General features: G+C 36.4%; 3 protein-coding genes across 4 annotated transcripts; all 3 read right to left on the bottom strand.

Annotated features, from left to right (window-relative positions):
• Positions 1-446: 446 nt before the first annotated feature.
• LOC111493361 lies at positions 447-7566 on the bottom strand. Of its 2 annotated transcripts, XM_023143040.1 has the most exons (3): positions 7410-7566; positions 7134-7240; positions 447-2558 (listed from the first exon to the last, which is right to left on the bottom strand). In XM_023143040.1, exon 3 carries the CDS (start codon positions 2495-2497, stop codon positions 710-712), a length of 1788 nt encoding a protein of 595 aa, XP_022998808.1. In that variant the 5' UTR covers positions 2498-2558; positions 7134-7240; positions 7410-7566; the 3' UTR covers positions 447-709. The 2 variants fall into 2 exon arrangements, with proteins under 2 accessions (XP_022998808.1, XP_022998809.1); XM_023143041.1 differs by lacking the exon at positions 7134-7240.
• A 1607-nt stretch (positions 7567-9173) lies between these two features.
• On the bottom strand, positions 9174-11068 carry LOC111493364 (F-box protein PP2-B10-like). Its single transcript, XM_023143046.1, has 3 exons — positions 10550-11068; positions 9952-10070; positions 9174-9832 (listed from the first exon to the last, which is right to left on the bottom strand). Exons 1-3 carry the CDS (start codon positions 10922-10924, stop codon positions 9295-9297), a joined length of 1032 nt encoding a protein of 343 aa, XP_022998814.1. The 5' UTR covers positions 10925-11068; the 3' UTR covers positions 9174-9294.
• Positions 11069-15367: 4299 nt separating this feature from the next.
• Positions 15368-17998, bottom strand: LOC111493401 (sugar transport protein 10-like). Its single transcript, XM_023143108.1, has 3 exons — positions 17866-17998; positions 17104-17426; positions 15368-16474 (listed from the first exon to the last, which is right to left on the bottom strand). The coding sequence occupies exons 1-3, from the start codon at positions 17996-17998 to the stop codon at positions 15368-15370; spliced, it is 1563 nt and encodes a 520-aa protein (XP_022998876.1).
• Positions 17999-19243: the final 1245 nt, after the last annotated feature.

Raw genomic sequence — 19243 nt, forward strand, 5'->3', positions numbered from 1 at the left:
AGAGTATTTCCCGAGAATGGCTAGGTTGACAGTAGAGTTAAAAGAAAAGGCGAGTATTCTATGCCTGATTCTTAATCAATCAGTTGAGCTTTGCCACGAACTCCTCGATCAAAGGACACAGAGTGTGTGAATTCGACGTCCGTGGCAGATTCTACAATAGCTGGGCTGTATATTGATTATGGAAAATGGAGTTCTTTGGATAGGAAATAGCGACCTGTTGGAGTCTGGATCAATAGGATCTCTTGATTTTGGAGAAACAATCAAGAGAAACTGGAATGCACTTATGATTTGCCATGATTAGTTGTCATGAGAAACAAATTTGATTGATATATGCTGATAATTGATCAAAATGGCTATCAATATTACTTTTCTTTTCCTTTTTCATCAAGTTCCTTGGCTAAGTAAGAAGCTGGCACAACCCAAATATCAAGCTAAAGAAAGAGAAGGGGTGAAGAATAAACGAAGATATATTAGTTCTCATAAATAATATACATATCGATATCGTGACAAGGAGTGGGAAACCTTAAAATGACAGTTGATGAGGAAGAATGGTAAACTTAGAAAGAAACTAAGTAATCAGGCCAAAATTAACTTGGTATCTTATTTTGGAACTAATGGTTACAGGAGAATTGACATTGCACAGACCACTAATTCTATTGCATTTCTGAGGGAACCATATATGTTATAATATTCAACAGTCTACCGAATGTCACATTGGCATGGTGCACTTCTTTTGAGAGTGTCCCAACAAATGACAGCGACCACATTGTACAATCCTTTTCGGGCGTTTTAAATTTTCGACTCTTAGAACTTTCTTTTTCGGCCTTCCAGGTGGGCGACGAACTTTGGGAGGGCGTATTGTGATGTCAACCTTTGCCCCTCCTCCGCCCTCTGCCCCCTCGCCCGGTTCCTTCCACAGGCTCTTATCAGGGATTGGGAATATCATTTGTGAATAAGTTTGGCGAAAACTATCAACGGTGAAACATTGCTCAGCAAATACTTGAGCATTCTGCCCACAGGACATTAGAGCAGCTGCAGCATGGGCACAAGGCAGACCATATAGCTGCCAACGACGACAAGAGCACACACGACTGTGTATCTCCACAATATTTGTCCGCTCAGTTGAAACAATTTCAAACTCAACTTCATTTGCACGAAGTACTTGATAACAATGAGCATCTGCAATTGCCTCGGCAATTCGCTTCTCAGCAGAGGGTACGAGAATGGAGGTCCATCTCATTGCCATTTCACGCCGATCGTTAAACCAAGATGCCATCTCATTACGAATATGTTCCATCATCTGCACAATGGGGAGCTCGTGACACTCGAGTGCCCAATTATACAACAACTCTGTGACCCCTAAAGTAAAATGGCCATATCGCACACCTTCAAAATATGCTATAGCCCATAACTGGGGAGGGAAATGCTGAAACCACGTTATCACTTCTTGTGAGATCTCCACCATCTCCGCGATTTTGCTATCGAATTCAGCTGCAGTGAGAGCATAAACAGCATTCCAAAAAATATTGACCAACTTCGTGTTTTTAAATGTATCACGAAAATTTTCGCTTACATAACGCAGACAGAATCCATGGAAGGCAGTCGGAAAATGGGTTTCGACTGCCTCCACAATGCCTCTTTGTCTTTCGGAAAGTATCGTCAATCTAGGCATGCTATCAGTATTTACCCCAAGAAGCTTGCGCAACTCTGACATGAACCACATCCAATTTTCATCACTCTCCACATCAACAACTGCAATGGCCAATGGGAACAATGAATCATCCGCATCAACAGCAGCAGCACACAGTAAGGCTCCCAAGTATTTTCCTTTGAGATGTGCTTTGTCAAGTTCAAGAAGTGGCCTACAGGCATTTATAAACCCATATATTGAAGCACGATACGAAATAAACAGGCGCTGGAAGCAATTTTCTTGTCCAGTTGCAAAAACTGATGCAATGCTTCCAGGGTTTGTTTTCCTTACTTGTTCACAATAAGCAGGAAGAAGGCGATACCCTTCTTCAAAGGTTCCATGAAGTGCAGCCATGCTACGTTCTTTCCCACGCCAAGCTTGCATGTACGATACAGCGACTCCATGCTGATCACGAATATCCCGGAGAATTTCCTTGGGTTTGTACTGTGGATTATCTCTTACTTGTGCTGATACAGATCTGGCAACCCATCCCACAGAGGCTTGCTGATGATGAAGATTATGAACACCTTCACAAGTATGCTCGCCATGTAGGGTTCTAACTGTAAAGGTTGGAACTCCAGGGCATTTTGCTACATGCACACGCCATGGGCAACCTTCCTTGGAGCACTTGGCTATAAATCGACTACGATCAGATTTAACAATTCGAATATCAAAATGCAAGGCTATAGCAATATCTTTCAACATTCTCCGGCAGGTTTCAACATCGGGAAATTCTTGTCCAATAACCAGGGTGTGGTCTACTAGACTAAGTACAGTTTCAGATACAACTAAAGAATGATCAGCCATTTATCAGAGCAAGACAGGCACCAGCATCACATAATAGTATAAGAAACTCTACTGTAGCACGCTGCCACCAAAAGGGGAAATAAAGTAATGCATATTAGAGGGGAGGATACCATAATAAACAGCTGAGTTGAACAAAACAAACTGTCAACATCTTTTTTTTAAACAAGAACTACTGGACAATATAACATTACAAACTACAGTCAATTACAGAAAGCCAGGTTACTTTTGTTAAGAGAAACATCCGGACACTACTTAATTATGCAAATAATGGAAGTTTTCCAGCATTAGGTAAGTCAAATCTACTGCTAGACAATCTTTTACATGATTGGAACATATGTAACAAATTTAGTAATTGATACTACCGTTCTAATATGATTGCACAAGGTGAGAATGTGGAGGATTCATGTACAATAATGATGATCGTCCCAATGGTATCAAGCAGGTAAAAAAATCCATGCATCCAAAAGACAATTGTTTACCAACCTTTCAAATTCTTTAACTACCTCGTGACCAATGAATCGGAACAATTAATAATTTCAAGTTAGTAAATTGACCCAAAAATGGGTTAACCAGTTGAACATCTTCAATTAGATGTTTAGTCAGATGCTCCCAAAAATCAAGATCTTCTAGAGCAAGAGGTTGAGTTGTGAATGAAGATAGTTACCAGCAATGTAACGGATTCGGGCTCCAAAAAGAAAAGAAGGACATGTAAAGGACCTGGTTTTGGAACATAAGCCTGTGTTTGGCATTTTCAAGAGAACAAGGTTGCTGTTGTTGATTACAATCTTATAATGGAGTTGTGTAGCTCAATATTGAACTTTAAGGGCAAACAGTGCTCTGGGTGGGAAGGAGCTAGAAGAGTCCACTACTAGCTAAATCGGCCATAGGAATCAAATGTTCATGTCCCAAAAATTGTCCAGATCTAAATTTTAAGAAAATAGCCACGTATATATGACTAAAATATTAAAGTCTATGAATACTCCTTATTAAAACATGGAAACCGAGAAATCTAAAGAAATAATTTAATAAATAAATAAGTATTTTCACTATTCTTAAATAAGTTATAGGCCTCATTAGTAGCTATAAGTTCATATTGGTATTCTTTTTGTTGATATATATTTTTTATGTTTCATTGATATGTATACAATAAATCAGAAATATCAATGAACACTTAATAATAGTGTCAAACACCTATTTAGAGATATATTGATGGATAAATTGACTAGTGAACAATCCATCCTTGTACATTCTTCTATACCTGGCAAAAAAATGTTCAGAAGAAAAAGGGCCTCCTTTCCAAATCTGTCCAAAGTCAGCACTTTTTTTAAATGGAATTGAGGGACTCAATGACCTTGCTCTCATCCAACAACCAATTCGATATTATCTTAAATTTTGGGTTGTGAGGTTGGGGAACTAACATCTCTGGTGCCTACGCTTCAACCCATTGTTCTTTCCTCTGGTTTCAGAGATCAACTTTTATGGTCCTTCGAACCATTTGGGCGCTTCTCTTGTAAGTCCTATTTATTTACTTGATCTCCTTTTCGGCTCCATCCTCAGTTTGTTCTTTCTTCACCTCCTTGTGCAAAATAAAAATCTCCAAGAAAATATTCAATTATTTGATTGGTTGGTTGCTTTGGGAATGATTAATACCTCGTATGTTTTTAGAAAACCTCCTTTCGAGCCTTAGGCTCAAAATAGTGTGTATTATGTAGTGAGGCTGAGTATTGAAGTGGATAAGGAAAAAAAGATGTTTTGGGTTAAAAAGGTAGTTCTCAATCTTTGAGTGGGATTGAACTACAGCCATTACTAAATTAAACTCGCACAGTTTGGATTGCAATTGTGGAAGCCTACAGAATTGAAGCGGATATGAAAGGTAGGCAGGGGATACTCCATCCCGTGAGAATAAGTCAATAATCAAATGGAAATATAAGCTGGAAGTGGATGAGTTATGCAATGTGAAAGGACAGAAAGAAGTGAGAGACCTCATAAAGGTGGTGATGGACTGTCTTATAAAAGGTAGGCAAGGCCTTAATCCTTCCTTCAAATATTGGTGAACCGTCTCAGTAAGTGTTTCTTTTAAAAAATGAATAACCGAGCTTTTATGGAGAAAAAATAAAAGAATACACCGACATACACAAATGAAGCCCACATAAAAGGGAGTCAATCAAGGAAGCTTCAATCAAGTAAAAATACGATCTTGTGAATAATTACAAAAAGACCCTTTCACTGAAGCCCAAAGAGAAAAATAGTCTTATAAGATCTCTCTCCCCCTTGAAGATTCCATCATCATTTACCAAACATAGAATCTAGGAGGTTATCCCATGTATCGAGCAGAGAACTTAAAGGGGTTTAAATGTTGGCAAAAATCCCTACACATTCATCACTTAATTTGTCAGACACCATCCTCATCTCCTCCCATGGGAACCAAACGACATCCCTTCACCACTATCAAGCACTTCAAGGAAGCATTAGATCTAACAAAAACCATAAAAAATTTCAATTTATGGGCATCCATTGCAAATTATCTTTAATTCTCAGTATGCTCGTAAAATGAGCATTGGTGGCCTAGTTCTTACTTTTGGGACTCTCCAAATGGAAGCTATCGATCTACATCTTCTTGGGCACCTAATGTCTAGGAAATTGGGGTCATGGCCCAGTTCTTACCAGGCAATGAAGATAAAGAAGCATGTATTTGCCTGAACAAGGTGAAGAGGCTCCCCTCAGCATTATGGGTTAACATAGAACAAAGCTATCCGGCAAAGTAAAATTTGGAGACTCCATGTGAAGAAAGGTAGAAACAAAGATGAGATCCATGTAGAGAAAGAAACAAATATCAGATTCTAGGCAGAGAAAGTCAGAAACAAAGATGCCCTTGGAGAAAGACCATTGTGGCCTAACCTTCAGGCCATTAAACTGACTGAGGCCATTACAGCCCAACCAAATATATTTCTTTTCAAATATGGTAATTCATAGCAACTGAAATGCACAAATGGTGAGTGCCTTTTCTAAGAAGCTTGTTAGGATATCACCCAGGCGGTGGAAATGCGCTTCATAAAGAACCCTGTTATACCCATTTGTATGTTTTTTTTCCCTAACAAGTAATGAAATGATTCACAGCTGAAATGCAAAGAAAAGAGACAAATGAGAACATTGTAATCGCAAAACCATGTGTATCTTCTTTAGAATGGGGCCTCATTCCCCTCTTTCATGTAGTAAAATTGTTTGTTGGCTTCGCCTTGGTAATGATTCTCTCTCTTCTCTCTCTCTTCTCTCTCTCTTCTCTCGCCCCCAACAATCCATTGCCTGCTACCATGGATTATGTAATCAAGACCATCAACAACAGAGATGAGTATTGACTTCCCGAGTGGTCACTCATCAGAGAAAAACCCAGGAGGGCCAAGAGGGAGTGTGTTGTCAGGAAGCTACAGCAAACCCTAAGAAGCACTAGATTCTGAAAAAAAAGAAGAAAAGACTATGACATGGTAGATGAGAGCTTTCTTCTTTTATGGTTGGTCATCCTTTCACAAGGGAGAAAAAAACTCTATGACCGAACTTTATTAGAACTTTCGTATGGTTCCTGTGTCTTCAAGGGCAGAGAGAAATGCTTTGACATCTTTGATTTCTTATCTTTACTGGGCTTCTCGAGGTGTAAAAATTGACATATTTCCATAGTCATAGCTTATCTTCTTTTTATGTGGCTGTTTAGTTAAAGTGCTACTTGCTCTACTTTGGGAAATTTATGTGGCTGAACGTTTTTAAATATGGGGGTTTATTTTAGGACGAAATTTATGAAATCACTATGGCTATCTTTTTAAGTATATGCCTCATCTCCCTTTTGTTTTATGTGCCATTTTCTTCATAGCCATGGTATTTTTCCAGTAAAAAAGAAACCAATAAGTATCCAAACCAAGCATAAAATTGGTTCTAATAGCCTTCAACGAGTTCACAAAGGACGATACAAGTTCTTTTAATCCAAGTTGATAAGGATTAGAGTTTATATAGCTACTCTTTGTATTGTAGCCTTTCTATCAATCTCAGTTAAAAATTTTTGCCCCTTCAGGACCTCCATGTTTGATCCGTTCTCTATTGCAGAAACAGTTCTCAGCAGCTTCAGCGCTAATCATGAAATTCAGCCCCTCAGTTATATACTACAAACATCATTGCTCAACCATGAATATTCCCAACTACTATATGTTGGTCTTTTTTCCCTTCATTTTTTGCGGTATAAGAAGGAAACGGACATAAATTTCAAGGAAAAAGGGCAAACAAATGCATGGGGTCTGGTGGAAATATGTCACTCCTGCCTCCAGATAAAGGATTCTAAGAGTACCATTTGCTTGAAGCTAGTGTGAGATAAGTAGAAGATCACCAAAAAAAGGGACTAAAAAGCGGAATTATTTCAACCTCTATTTGTAGCAATAAGATGCAAAAATAGGGAAGATTTTATCATCGGCTACCCTATATGCGAACAGCCCTCATTTAAGACAAACACACAAATTACTCAATGATGATACAATGCAATAATTCTCTGTTAGAGAGTCAAGAGAGATGTTAAAAATGGTCTATTTTACTTTTCCTATCATTCAAACAGAATCCAAAATGCAAAATCCACGAAGTGAAGTAAAATAGAACTTGCCTAAAAGCTAAGGTAGTTGATTTGCGCGCAGAATTCAACACCTTCTAAGAAACGCGACAGTAGTCCTATGTCTTCTAATATCAAAATGTCTTTTTAAGATAGCAACACTGTAAAATAAAATCAACAATTAATTTCAAGCAAGGAAGTGGATCGAGGAAAGAATTTGGGTTCTCCGATAGAAAATTTACAGATGATAGAAGAAAACAATTGAAACAGTAATTAATGTCAGTTGGTAAAAAGAAAACAGAAGAAAATTCGAGATAGGAAGAGAGATACCTGAGAAGAAGGAGGAGGAAGAGAATTGATGAAGCGGCGGCGGTGGCGGTGGCGGTGGCGACGGCGATGAGGCGATGAGGCGACGGCGACGAGAGAGAAGTGGTGAGAGAAGGGCGTAGTGGAAGAGTACAGTCGAGAAGAGAAGGGTATGGTGTGAATTAGTTAGGCATTAGAGGGCATATGCGTCATTTCATATATGGTAAAGTCAAGGGAACTGTGACATTTATATATTCAAATATTTATAGAAGGATTGGAATGATAAATACAAACAATATAATATATATAAAATACAACATATTTAATAAATTTTGCAGTAGAAATTAACTAAAATATTTTAGAATAAATTATATATTTATAATAGAAATTAGACGATAATTATAATTATTCTCGCTCTTACTCTAAATTAAATTATTGTACTCGCTTGCCATAAAATTTGAGGTGTATATGGAAGAAGTATTTTTTGTTTCCATTTAAATAATTTTTTAATTATATATATTCATTTAAAAGAATTTAAGGAATAATTTCTAATTTTTAATAATATTTTATAATGAAAAATATAATATAATTAATATAGTTTTCCATATGAATATATATATATATATATATATATATATATTAAAATGAGATAGGACGAGGTTAGGCCAAAGATAATGATAGAGAATATAATCCTTATTCTTGTTCTTGTACCCGTCTTCGTTTAGCTAATGAAGATATGTATTTGTGGGGCCTTAATTAGCTGATCAAATAGAGATCTTTACATAAAATATGTGTTCTCGAACAAAAGTTACAAGGTTGAACCTCTTACATTTTATATCGTTTAACTAAATTTTTTTTAGATAAATATCATAATATTAACTCACATATTGTGCCTTGTTTATTGACTTTAATGATTCTAGAACACTTGAAATTATGATATTATTATTGACATTTGGTTGACTGTAAGTCATGTATATAATTTATATTATGAAGTGACATCAACTACTGTAACGTCTTATTTTGATTTGGATTAGGGTTCAAAATTCATATTTGACACCTAATAGCCTCGACATTCCTCTGCATCCCTGATGACCTAGTCACACACGCTCCGAGTGTGAGAATTGTACTCACCAACCAACATAAGTCATTTCAACATGTTTTGTCTTTACTCACATGCTTTCTAAGAGAACTCTCGGGACACCACCTAACATAGAATTGTTTTAAGCAAATTAGGCTTAACTTTGAAATTTCTATGATCAAGCAATTCTTTTAAGCCTTTCTTAGTTATCCATGCTTAAAATTGCTCTCATTCGGATGTGCTCCCGATTCATTCGTGTACTTCTTTGATATGCGATAAACAATGCCATCATATTGTAGTATAGACACAACTACAATTAAACATGCAAATTAACATGATTATGATCAACGACGATATCATGCAATATTCATATTTTTATGACATACTCACCATGACCATTATCCACCGGTAATATGATAGATGGACTAATCGTGTCAGATGACTACATATTTTGATATCACTCAATCACGATCAGACATGTCATACATAACGTCGCTTATTATACTTGCATTGAAAAACTGCCTTGCATAATCTTTCTAGTGTTAAAATTCAATTAAAACTAGTGAAAATATGGGAAAGTTCTCTCTTTCTAATCAAATAGATTAGAAGAATATGAAAATAGTAATAAATAAAAATAACAATATATAAAAAGTACCTATTACTACGGTAAAAAAGCAAATATCTAGATATTTTATTTTTATAATAAAATATGGTCAATAATGATGTTGATCTCCATTTCTTCTCAAAATTCAAAGACAAGCTCTCAAAAGTTTACACGTGAAATGATTCACTTCATCTTGAATTCTCTTTATCAGTATCATTCTTCTATAATTAGGTCGTCAAGTCTTTTGGCCTGATTTCAATTCCCTGTATAAGCAAACCGCTCTTCCAATGCCCACCCTTAACCTCCAATACGCTCATCTCCAGCTCCCCATTGACCCTCCCATCATGAAAGAACACACCAAGCTGAACCTCCAGCCACCCGTCCTCCCTCTCCTTCGGGACGATGCGGTGGCTGCAGTCCTCGGCCGGGGCATTGTTCCTGGTGGTTTCATGGGGCATAGCTACCTGCGTGCTGATTGTGACGCGTCGTCTGTTAAGGTTGAAAAGGCCGATACCCCTCGACACAATTGGGTGGCGCTGTCGCCATTCACTATCTACATTCTCTAAATAAGCCGTTTGCTTGGTTACTTCAGACCCGACAAGGCCGACTCCAACCTTGACGGGCTGGCGTTGGAAGCCGTTTGAGGTTGTTAGCTTGAACACCATATAAGCTGCATATAATGTGCCTGGAGATAGCATTTCTGTCTCTATCTTGCCCCTGATCTCAAGCCAACATACGCTCAGCAGCTCTGCTAGCTCCACAAACCTGTTCATTATATCACAATTCATCATCAAATAATGCCTCGATATTCTTACTCTTATGAACCAAACGTGATTCTAAACAGCTTATGAAATACTAATGGTGGATTAAGAGACGGGATTAACCTTGATTCAGGATCAGAAGTCCATCTCCAATACCTTGGAGCATCGCCCCAGACAATGAAGAGCTCTCTTGGAGCGATCATGAAGCATTTCTTCCCTGTTTTTTTATCCAGTGAAAAGCTCTGAAATTCAATTAAAAAAACGCCAAAATTAGGGATTAGTTCATTTTTTAAAGTGAAAAGTGGATTGAATCCAAAAGAAAAAGTGATCCCTTTATGAACAGTTCCAATTTCTACTCTAAATTAAGACAAAAAGTCAACCAAGATTACAAAAAAGCGTTCTATCAATTTAAAACAGAAGCGTAACAAGAACAATTCATGAACAATTTGAAATCGCGCTTTTCAAAACCTAACTATTTCAAAATTTCTTCACAATTTCCCTAAATTTGAAATCGCGCTTTTCAAAACCTAAATATTTCAAAATTTCTTCACAATTTCCCTAAATTTGAAATCACGCTCTTCAAAACCTAAATATTTCAAAATTTCTTCACAATTTCCCTAAATTATAGCAGGAAGATGAGCGTGGATGAATCAAATAGTGGCAGTCTCATTTCAATCCAACCAGATAATTAAACTGGAATTTGTAGCGGTGGAATTTTTACCTTAGCGCCGCCGTGGATTAGAACAGGGACGCGGCAGAGATGGAAATAGAGTTCTTTCTTGGAAGCAAAAGGAGGAAAAATCTTCGAAACAGCGTCGGAAATTTCATCGCCATATTCCAGCGGGAGAAAGCGTTCCCAGACGGCGTCAGCTTCAGCGGCGGATCGAAAAGTAGAGGAGACGGAAGCGGAGCGGCACACATCTTGAGGCGAAGTGAAGGAGAGTATGTGAGCGATGCAGCCTTCAGGAAGTGCCGAAAAGTCAACCGCCCCGCCGGACCAAATTCCGCCACCGTCTGCGGCGGTTGTGCCCTTATCCTTGCCCTTTCCCTTTCCCTTTCCCATTGAGAGGATTGAATTGTGCTTGTGGTGGCGCATCGGTGGAAGAAATGAGATGGGAATTTAAGATTTTATAGAGAATCAGAGAGGAAAAGAGGAAGCTTAGCGGTTAAGGTTGGAGTATTTATTGAAGAAATTGTCGGTTCTTCTCTGTCTGCTTCTACTTTCCCCACCATCACTCCTCTCTCCGAATAAATTATTAAATTCTCACCATCATTCATCCATTCAATCCTTCAATTCGTATATATTTTAAGTTAATAATAACTTACTCTAAAATTAGTTCGGATTGAATCGAATCGAAGCCATATATTTATTAGAACTTAAACACGACCATTTTTTTAATGGTTTATTCTCCTAACGAAATGATAAAGCAAAAAATGTACCAATATCTAAAATAGAGTGGGGGTGTGATCATTCGTGAAGATGCATTCTTACCTTGGTACGACTAGGATAAGACACCAGCTGTCGGATTGCTCGTTTAGTTGTTTTATCGAACCTTTTTATTTGGGGTCATGGTTTGCCCTATTTTCTGCGATTACCGCTAATGTCAACCAACTTTATGATATGGATGAAAAAAAAAATACAAACAGTGGAAATGAAAAAGAGAACCGCAATGATTTTCGAGAGATTTTTTACTTTTAGGGTTACATATTCAGTCGAGCGTAGTGACTAAATCATCTATTCATTTTGTGAATAAAAAAATTCTATTTGTCACAATGGTACTTTGATGGCAGTGGACTTGTGATTATGCGACACTCATTTTCAGCAGCAACAAGTGAGTTAAGCTTATTTGTTCTTGCGTCTCCTACGGCCAATGAACGTATACTCGAGCCTCTAGCCCCGATTCAAGAAAAAAGTGTTAGAAAACAGGGGTAGAGAAATTTCGAAAGAGAGTTTTGAAAGCAAGATTTGAGAAATTGAAATTGGTGTTATATAAGAATGTAAGAAAAAGACAACGACGACGACTTATTGCATATAACTATCGGGTAGGGAGAAGTTGATCTAACTAGAATGTCAAATCTTTGAATAAACTCTAAGATAACTTCAATCTCACACAAATTTTTAAAAATTTTATTTTTAAGTTTTAGTTTTTTAAAAAATATTTTGAAATTGAAAATCTATTTAATGTTTAAAAATAAATAATTTATATTTATTTAAAAAATTAAAATAAATAATTTAATAAAAATGGTTTGAGTTGAAAATTTTATGGTAAATAAATGAAAAAAATTATATGATACGGTAACTTAAAATTGATTTGAATTTTTGTTTTTTTTTTTTGTGAATATTATTAAATTTTATAGAAAAAAAAATGGAAACAATTGTATAATTTTTAGAAGAATTATGTGAACACATGCTGTCTTCTAACGCATTTATTGACTATATCAAAGCCGACAAATTCCATAACCTGAATATAATATATAGTTTTATATTAATTAATATAATATAATATATAATATAATATATAGTTTTATATCAATTATTTTATTACTTGGGAATTTGTGACATATTTTTATCTATGGTTTATACATATAATGCAGAGCACAATTAAATTAAGGTAAATAAATTCGTAACTCAAACGAAATAAAAGAAAATAAAAAGAAAACAAGACATTGTTTATTATTTAATTTAAAATCTAAAATAATGTAAACTTCCTTTTCAAAAAAAAAAATAAAAAAAATAAAATAATGATAATATCGTATAAATAGCTCCCAAAGATAATTCTCGTTAGATAATTATTTAATTTTTAAAAATTAATTTCATAAATCCATTTAATAATTAAGCCAAGATTTGAAATTAAAAAACATTAATTTAGATTCGACACTTCATAATCTAGGCATTTCTCGTTCCATGCTCATAATATAAATTAAAATTTAAAATTCATATTCGACACTTAATGACCTTGATACTCTTCGCCGTATGCTCATAACTTAAATGAAGATTCGAAATTTCGATACCTAATGACTTAAAAATCCGATGTAACATAGTTATGTTACTTTGGGATACAAGCTACCAACTAATATTTACCGATAAAGAAAATATAAACTAATTAAATATTGAGAAATCCTCCAATGTCGAACAAAGAACTCCAAAAAATAGGGAGTCAAGCCTCCTTGAAGACGGTAAAAAATGACTAAGACTTCAAAGGAGTCGAGCCTCAATTAAGGGGAGGCGTAGTTTGTTCGAGGGGAGGTGTTGGATGATGAAAGTCTCATATCGACTAATTTAGGGAATGATCATTGGTTTATAAACAAAGAACACTCTTTCCATTGGGGTGATGCCTTTTGGGAAGCTCAAAGCAAAATCATAAGAGCTTATATTCAGTGGACGATATCATACTATTGTCGGAATATTAACTGATTACGAATATCTAAAATATATTTTATAATCAATTATTATAATATATTCTCCAAATATAACAACTTAGGTTAACTAATAATTATTATAATATATTTTCTAATTATTATAATATATTCTCTAAATATAACAACTTATGTTCTGGAATATTAATTGTGTTCGTCTAACCTGTCTAATCATAAAAGAAAGAATATTAACTGATTACGAATATCTAAAATATATTTTATATCTAATTATTATAATATATTCTCCAAATATAACAACTTAGGTTGTGGAATATTAATTGATAATTATTATAATATATTTTTCAAATATAACATTTATGTTCTGGAATATTAACTGATTACGAATATCTAAAATATATTCTATAACTAATTATTATAATATATTATCCAAATATTATATCTGAACAACTTATGTTCTGTAACATGAGTTTTTGTCGGTATATTTTTTTCTCACTCACATGAATTTTAGAAAAATTCTTAGAAGATCACTGAACGTGGAGTACTCCAAGTATCGAGTGTGGTCTCGATTTGTGAAAAGTAACTTCAATGGACATTGCGACACGTCTTTACAAATCACCGAACGTGGAGTACTCCAAGTAATTTAATAAAATGGGTTTGATTTAAGGAAAAGAAAAAGAGAGGAAAAAAAAAAGGTATTCCTTTTTGAGTCGGAGTCCATCTCATAAAGACATAAAAGGAAGGGCAGTTGGTTGAAGCTGACCAATTTTTTAGTTTTTTTTTTCTTTTCTTATTTTACAATTATTATTATTATTATTATTATTTCCTTTTTCATTTTAATAATTATGGAGAGGGATTTTTAAGAGCTTTCTTATGATAAAAGTAGGGATCCCCTTTACTTGTACCCATCTCTATTCTTAATAACAAAGTTTTCAATTCCTTATTTAAAACACCGACCATATTTATAAGCGAAGATTCGCTTTCGCTACGGCTCCGGTGAGTTCCCTTAACCAAGCCACTGCCTATGAGTCGCCAGCTCATTCTTCAACAGGCACGTGGTCAGAGTCCTAGTCTCCTCCCACTGGGAGTATAGATTTTTAATCTCTATTATTGATTTATTATTAAATGTTTATAAAAATATTTTGAAAGTATAATGAGTTATTGCATTTAAATTATTATTATTTAGTTTCTATAAAAATTAATTAAAATTTTCAATTTTATAAATATATGGATAAAATTCTAATATTAAAACATAGATATTGAAATTTAGGAACCAAAAAGAAACTAAACTCATAACTCAAGATAAAAAATGAAACATTGTGACACTATTTTGGGGCATTTTAGTCCTTGCACACATGTAGACACGATTTTGGTGAACGGTCATAACTCCTATTAATAGTCAGTCGTTGTTGGTTGTTGTTGCCTTTTTGATTACATTACATATAACACTAATTTCAATCCCTCAAATCTTGCTTTCAAAACTCTCTTTCAAAATCTCTCTGCCCATTTTCTAACTTTCTTGAACTGGGCCAGAGGCTAGAGCATACGTCGTTTGGTCGTAGACGACGCAAGAATGAATTGACTTAACTCATTTCTTGCTAGGAAGTGAGTGTCATACAATCGCAAGTTCGCTACCATCAAAAGTGACAGTCAAAGAGAGTTACAGGAATGAACCGAAACCCAAAAGTGCGACTGTAACAGTCAAAGAGCGAATGAACCGAGACCACATTTACATGAGAACGATCCTAACTAAGAATACAGATTGGTCGAGAAACTCAACAAACGAGTCAATTATTTAGGATGATTTGTGATGATGTGGATTGCCTCACGAAATCACAAGAGCTTTTCAGACATTTTTACTTTGCTTAGAGAAATTCTAGAAAGAATTATATTGGTTTATGAACATAGTTTTCACGTAAAATAACGAGCACTTTAGAATGAGAGTTCAAAATTGTGAGATCGAGCTAAGTTTGATTAAGAATCAAAATTAAAGCAATTAATACATTACTCTCCTCTCCTTATTATATAATAACCTTAAATTCTACAAAAAAAAAAAAAAAAAAAAAAAAAAAAAAAAAAAAAAAAAAAAAAAAAAAAAAAAAAAAAAAAAAAAAAAAAAAAAAAANACCTTAAATTCTAAAAAAAAAAAAAAAAAAAAAAAAAATCATACTACCTTGCCATAGAGCTCGACATTGGAAGCATGATGATGGCCAATGACAGCATCGTCCGGAATGAACTTCCCCCAAAACCAATGAGCCTTCCACGCACCGTTCATTTCCTCAATTGGGACATTCTTTGTCTCAGGCAAGAAGAAGTGTATGAAAACGGTCATAACCGCCACAAACCCTGCAAAGAAGAAGAACAGACCAAACTTCATGTGGCAAAGCATTGACAAGAACAGTTGACCTATGAAGAAAGTCAACAACATATTGACCGACACGTTGATTGCTTGTCCCGCTGACCGAATCTCGAGCGGGCAGATCTCACTGGGCACTAACCATCCTAACGGCCCCCACGACCACGCGAACCCTGCCACGTAGACACAGATTAGAAACAGTAAGATATCAGCCTCTTTTCCTCCCGACATTGATCCTTCACCGTTGACTCCAAAATTCTTCCATATCATCAATCCCACAGCAATTTGGGAAATGAACATCTGTATCCCTCCTTCCAGGAACAAAAACTTCCGACCAAACCTGTCTACTGTCACGATCGATACGATCGTCGCCACGACATTGACTGCGCCTGAGATCACCGCAGACATGAGCGATGCGCTGTCGCCGAACCCGAGAGTTTTATACAGAACCGGCGCGTAGAATGTAATGACATTGATTCCTGTGAGCTGCTGGAAGAATGGGATGAACATGCATATCACAAGCTGAGGCCTATACCTCGGCTGCATGATGTTCTTCCAAGGGTGTTGCACCCTCTTTGCAGCCTCGCATGCATCCACAAGGTCTTGAAATTCCTCATCCACATCATCCAAACCTCTAATCTTTTTCAACATCTGCTTCGCCTTCTCCGTGTTGCCTCGCTCGAGGATTGAGTTGGGGGTGTCGGGTAGGAACAGCGCGCCAACACTCATCATGATTGCTGGCACGGCTGCAAGGGCTAAGGACAGCCTCCAACCCCATCCGCCTTTGATCTGTGCTGTTCCGTAGTTGATTAGATTTGCCACAAAGATCCCTATGGTAATGGCCATTTGGAAGCCGATGTTTAGAGCTCCTCTGATTTTTGCTGGTGCCATTTCCGAAAGGTAAACTGGAACCGACTGCATTAGAAGATATGATGGGTTAGACATCAATCAGACACAGAGCTATCCTACCTATGATGGGTTAGACATCGATCAGACACAGAGCTATCCTACCTATGATGGGTTAGACATCGATCAGACACAGAGCTATCCTACCTATGATGGGTTAGACATCGATCAGACACAGAGCTATTGTATCCTACCTATGATGGGTTAGACATCGATCAGACACAGAGCTATTGTATCCTACCTATGATGGGTTAGAATTCGATCAGACGCAGAGCTATTGTATCCTACCTATGATGGGTTAGAATTCGATCAGGCACAGAGCTATCGTATCCTACCTATGATGGGTTAGACATCGATCAGACACAGACCTATCGTATCGCACCTATGATGGGTTAGACATCGATCAGACACAGACCTATCGTATCGCACCTATGATGGGTTACACATGGATCAGACACAGAGCTATTGTATCCTACCTATGATGGGTTAGACATCGATCAGACACAGACCTATCGTATCGCACCTATGTTGGGTTACACATGGATCAGACACAGACCTATCGTATCGCACCTATGATGGGTTAGACATTGATTAGTATCAGAGCTATCATATCTATTATTTTTTGTAGTGATGTTAACCTGATTGGCAAAGCCGACGCCGAATCCGAGTAGCAATCGACCGATGATTAGCATTTCGACGTTGACAGCAGCCCCGTTTAAGATTGAGCCCAACAAGAAGACTAAGCCTCCAACCAGCATTGACATTTTTCTACCAAAAGCCCTGGTTACGATTGATGCAAAGAAAGAGGCAAATAATGCAGCCAAGTATAGTGAAGATGTGAACAATGTGAGGAGCTGGCTGTCAAACTTGCAGTACTGGTTCCCTCCTGCCGCCTTTTCTTGTTGTTCATACACTGATGGGAAGAATTGCTTCAGGAAAGTTTCCATTGAAGTCACCCCTCCTGGAAACAAACAAACCTATCAATCACATCATTATGGTGATTTAGAAAGGTTCATTGCTCGGACCATTTGATATCTTGAGATTATATTCAAATCTACTGACACGGTGACGCTTGACATGAACAATAGCCATAGTACTAGCAATTTAGAAAGATCTATTGAGAATCCACTTGATATCTCGTGACACGATACGCTTGACATAAACAATATTCATATCATCATGATTATTCAGAAAGATCTATTGCTCGAACCCACTTGATTTTTGCTCACATCCACAGAGACATGCACTCAACATGAACAACATTCATATCATTACAGTGAGTTAAAAAGATCTATTATTCTAACCCACCTAATATTCCGAAGTCATATTCACATCTACTAATACGAACAATATTCATAGTACTATCGAGATTTAGAAAAAGATGTATTACTGTAACCAACCTGATATTCCGAGATCGTATCCAAAGATGAGACCGCCCATGGCTGCAACCATACAAGTGATAACAACAAAAGCATTGACACCTCCCTCATAGACCTTACCACCGGACTGAGAAACAAACCCACCTCCGGCCATCTTTTGATTTCTTTTTCTATTATATCTCTCAGCTGAATGTTATATATATATATAATATTTTTTTTGTTTTTGTTTTTGTATGAAGAGTCACAATTTGGATGAAGAGTTATTATTATATATTAGGGCTCATAATGGCTCATAATGGCTCATCAGGTCTGTCAAATCTGTGGATTTGGTAACAATTTTTGCTGTAATTAAGGCTGTTGACTGGGTTGCTTACTCGCATTTTGATTGGCTCTTAGTTTTAATTCACCAACCTTCTTGGCTGATCTTTTGGAACTGTTTTTTAAGGCCATAATTTTTTCATCCCTTTCCATAAAAAAAAAAGGAAATTAATAGTCCTCATCATTGTTTTTTTTTTTTTTAATATTTAATGGAGTGTTGATTAGGAAACTTAATTAATGCACTCGACCTAAAATGATTGGGTTCGGTTGGTCGGGTTGACTTGACAAAAAAAGCTTTAGCATGCAAAGTGTCACTGTCATGCATGTCCAAGGCGTGTTGTCGATGACTGTATGATAGATATCTCGGGATTGACTTGACCAAAAAAGCTCTAGCATGCAAAGTGTCACTGTCATGCATGTCAAGACGTGTTGTCTATGACTGCATGACAGATATCCTAGTCTTGCTTGTCCAGGTTGTGTTGTCTTGGCTACATGACAAATATCCTGGTCTTGTTTGTCTAGGTTGTGTTGTCTTGGTTGCATGACTGATATCCTGATCTTGCTTGTCCAAGTTGTGTTGTTTATGGTTGCATGCTTGTTCCAAACCCTTTTTACATACTTTTATCCTAGATAGGTCTTTACCATTTCATATTGGGTCAATGTGGGGGTGTATGACTAAAATCATGTGTACACTCGCAAGGGCTAAAAAGCCCCAAAATGTATTATAGAGGAATATGGCTAATTGTCACTTCTTCCTACCCTGAGTTATATATGCTATTTAACGTTCATTTCTTTAATTCTTCAAATCGGTTTCCAATGTATTTCCTCATTCATGTTTTCTAAACCTTTTTTCATAATATGACTCGAGGACTCCACATACGTTGACGTTGTTCCTGACGTCCGAATTTCTCAAAGCCGACTTGTTCGATTAGTTATAACAAGTGCCACACAATCACTGTCCTGCTATCACATGAACGCGATTGTGACACAAAACATACAAACCTAATTTCGATCGATAAAGACTACACAACCAAACCTAATTTCGATCGATAAAGACAACACAACCAACTTCCTAGTTGAA

The sequence above is a fragment of the Cucurbita maxima genome, unplaced genomic scaffold (genome assembly GCF_002738345.1).
Source record: "Cucurbita maxima cultivar Rimu unplaced genomic scaffold, Cmax_1.0 Cma_Scf00018, whole genome shotgun sequence".
NCBI lineage: Eukaryota > Viridiplantae > Streptophyta > Magnoliopsida > Cucurbitales > Cucurbitaceae > Cucurbita > Cucurbita maxima.

Coding starts and splice junctions, on each gene's coding strand:
- LOC111493361 (XM_023143041.1), bottom strand. CDS start 2,497: ATGGCTGATCATTCTTTAGTTGTATCTGAAACTGTACTTAGTCTAGTA.
- LOC111493401 (XM_023143108.1), bottom strand. CDS start 17,998: ATGGCCGGAGGTGGGTTTGTTTCTCAGTCCGGTGGTAAGGTCTATGAG. Junction 17,427..17,865: donor ATACGATCTCGGAATATCAG/GTTGGTTACAGT, acceptor GTTTGTTTCCAG/GAGGGGTGACTTCAATGGAA. Junction 16,475..17,103: donor GCGTCGGCTTTGCCAATCAG/GTTAACATCACT, acceptor CTTCTAATGCAG/TCGGTTCCAGTTTACCTTTC.
- LOC111493364 (XM_023143046.1), bottom strand. CDS start 10,924: ATGCGCCACCACAAGCACAATTCAATCCTCTCAATGGGAAAGGGAAAG. Junction 10,071..10,549: donor TAATCCACGGCGGCGCTAAG/GTAAAAATTCCA, acceptor ATTGAATTTCAG/AGCTTTTCACTGGATAAAAA. Junction 9,833..9,951: donor ACTTCTGATCCTGAATCAAG/GTTAATCCCGTC, acceptor TATAATGAACAG/GTTTGTGGAGCTAGCAGAGC.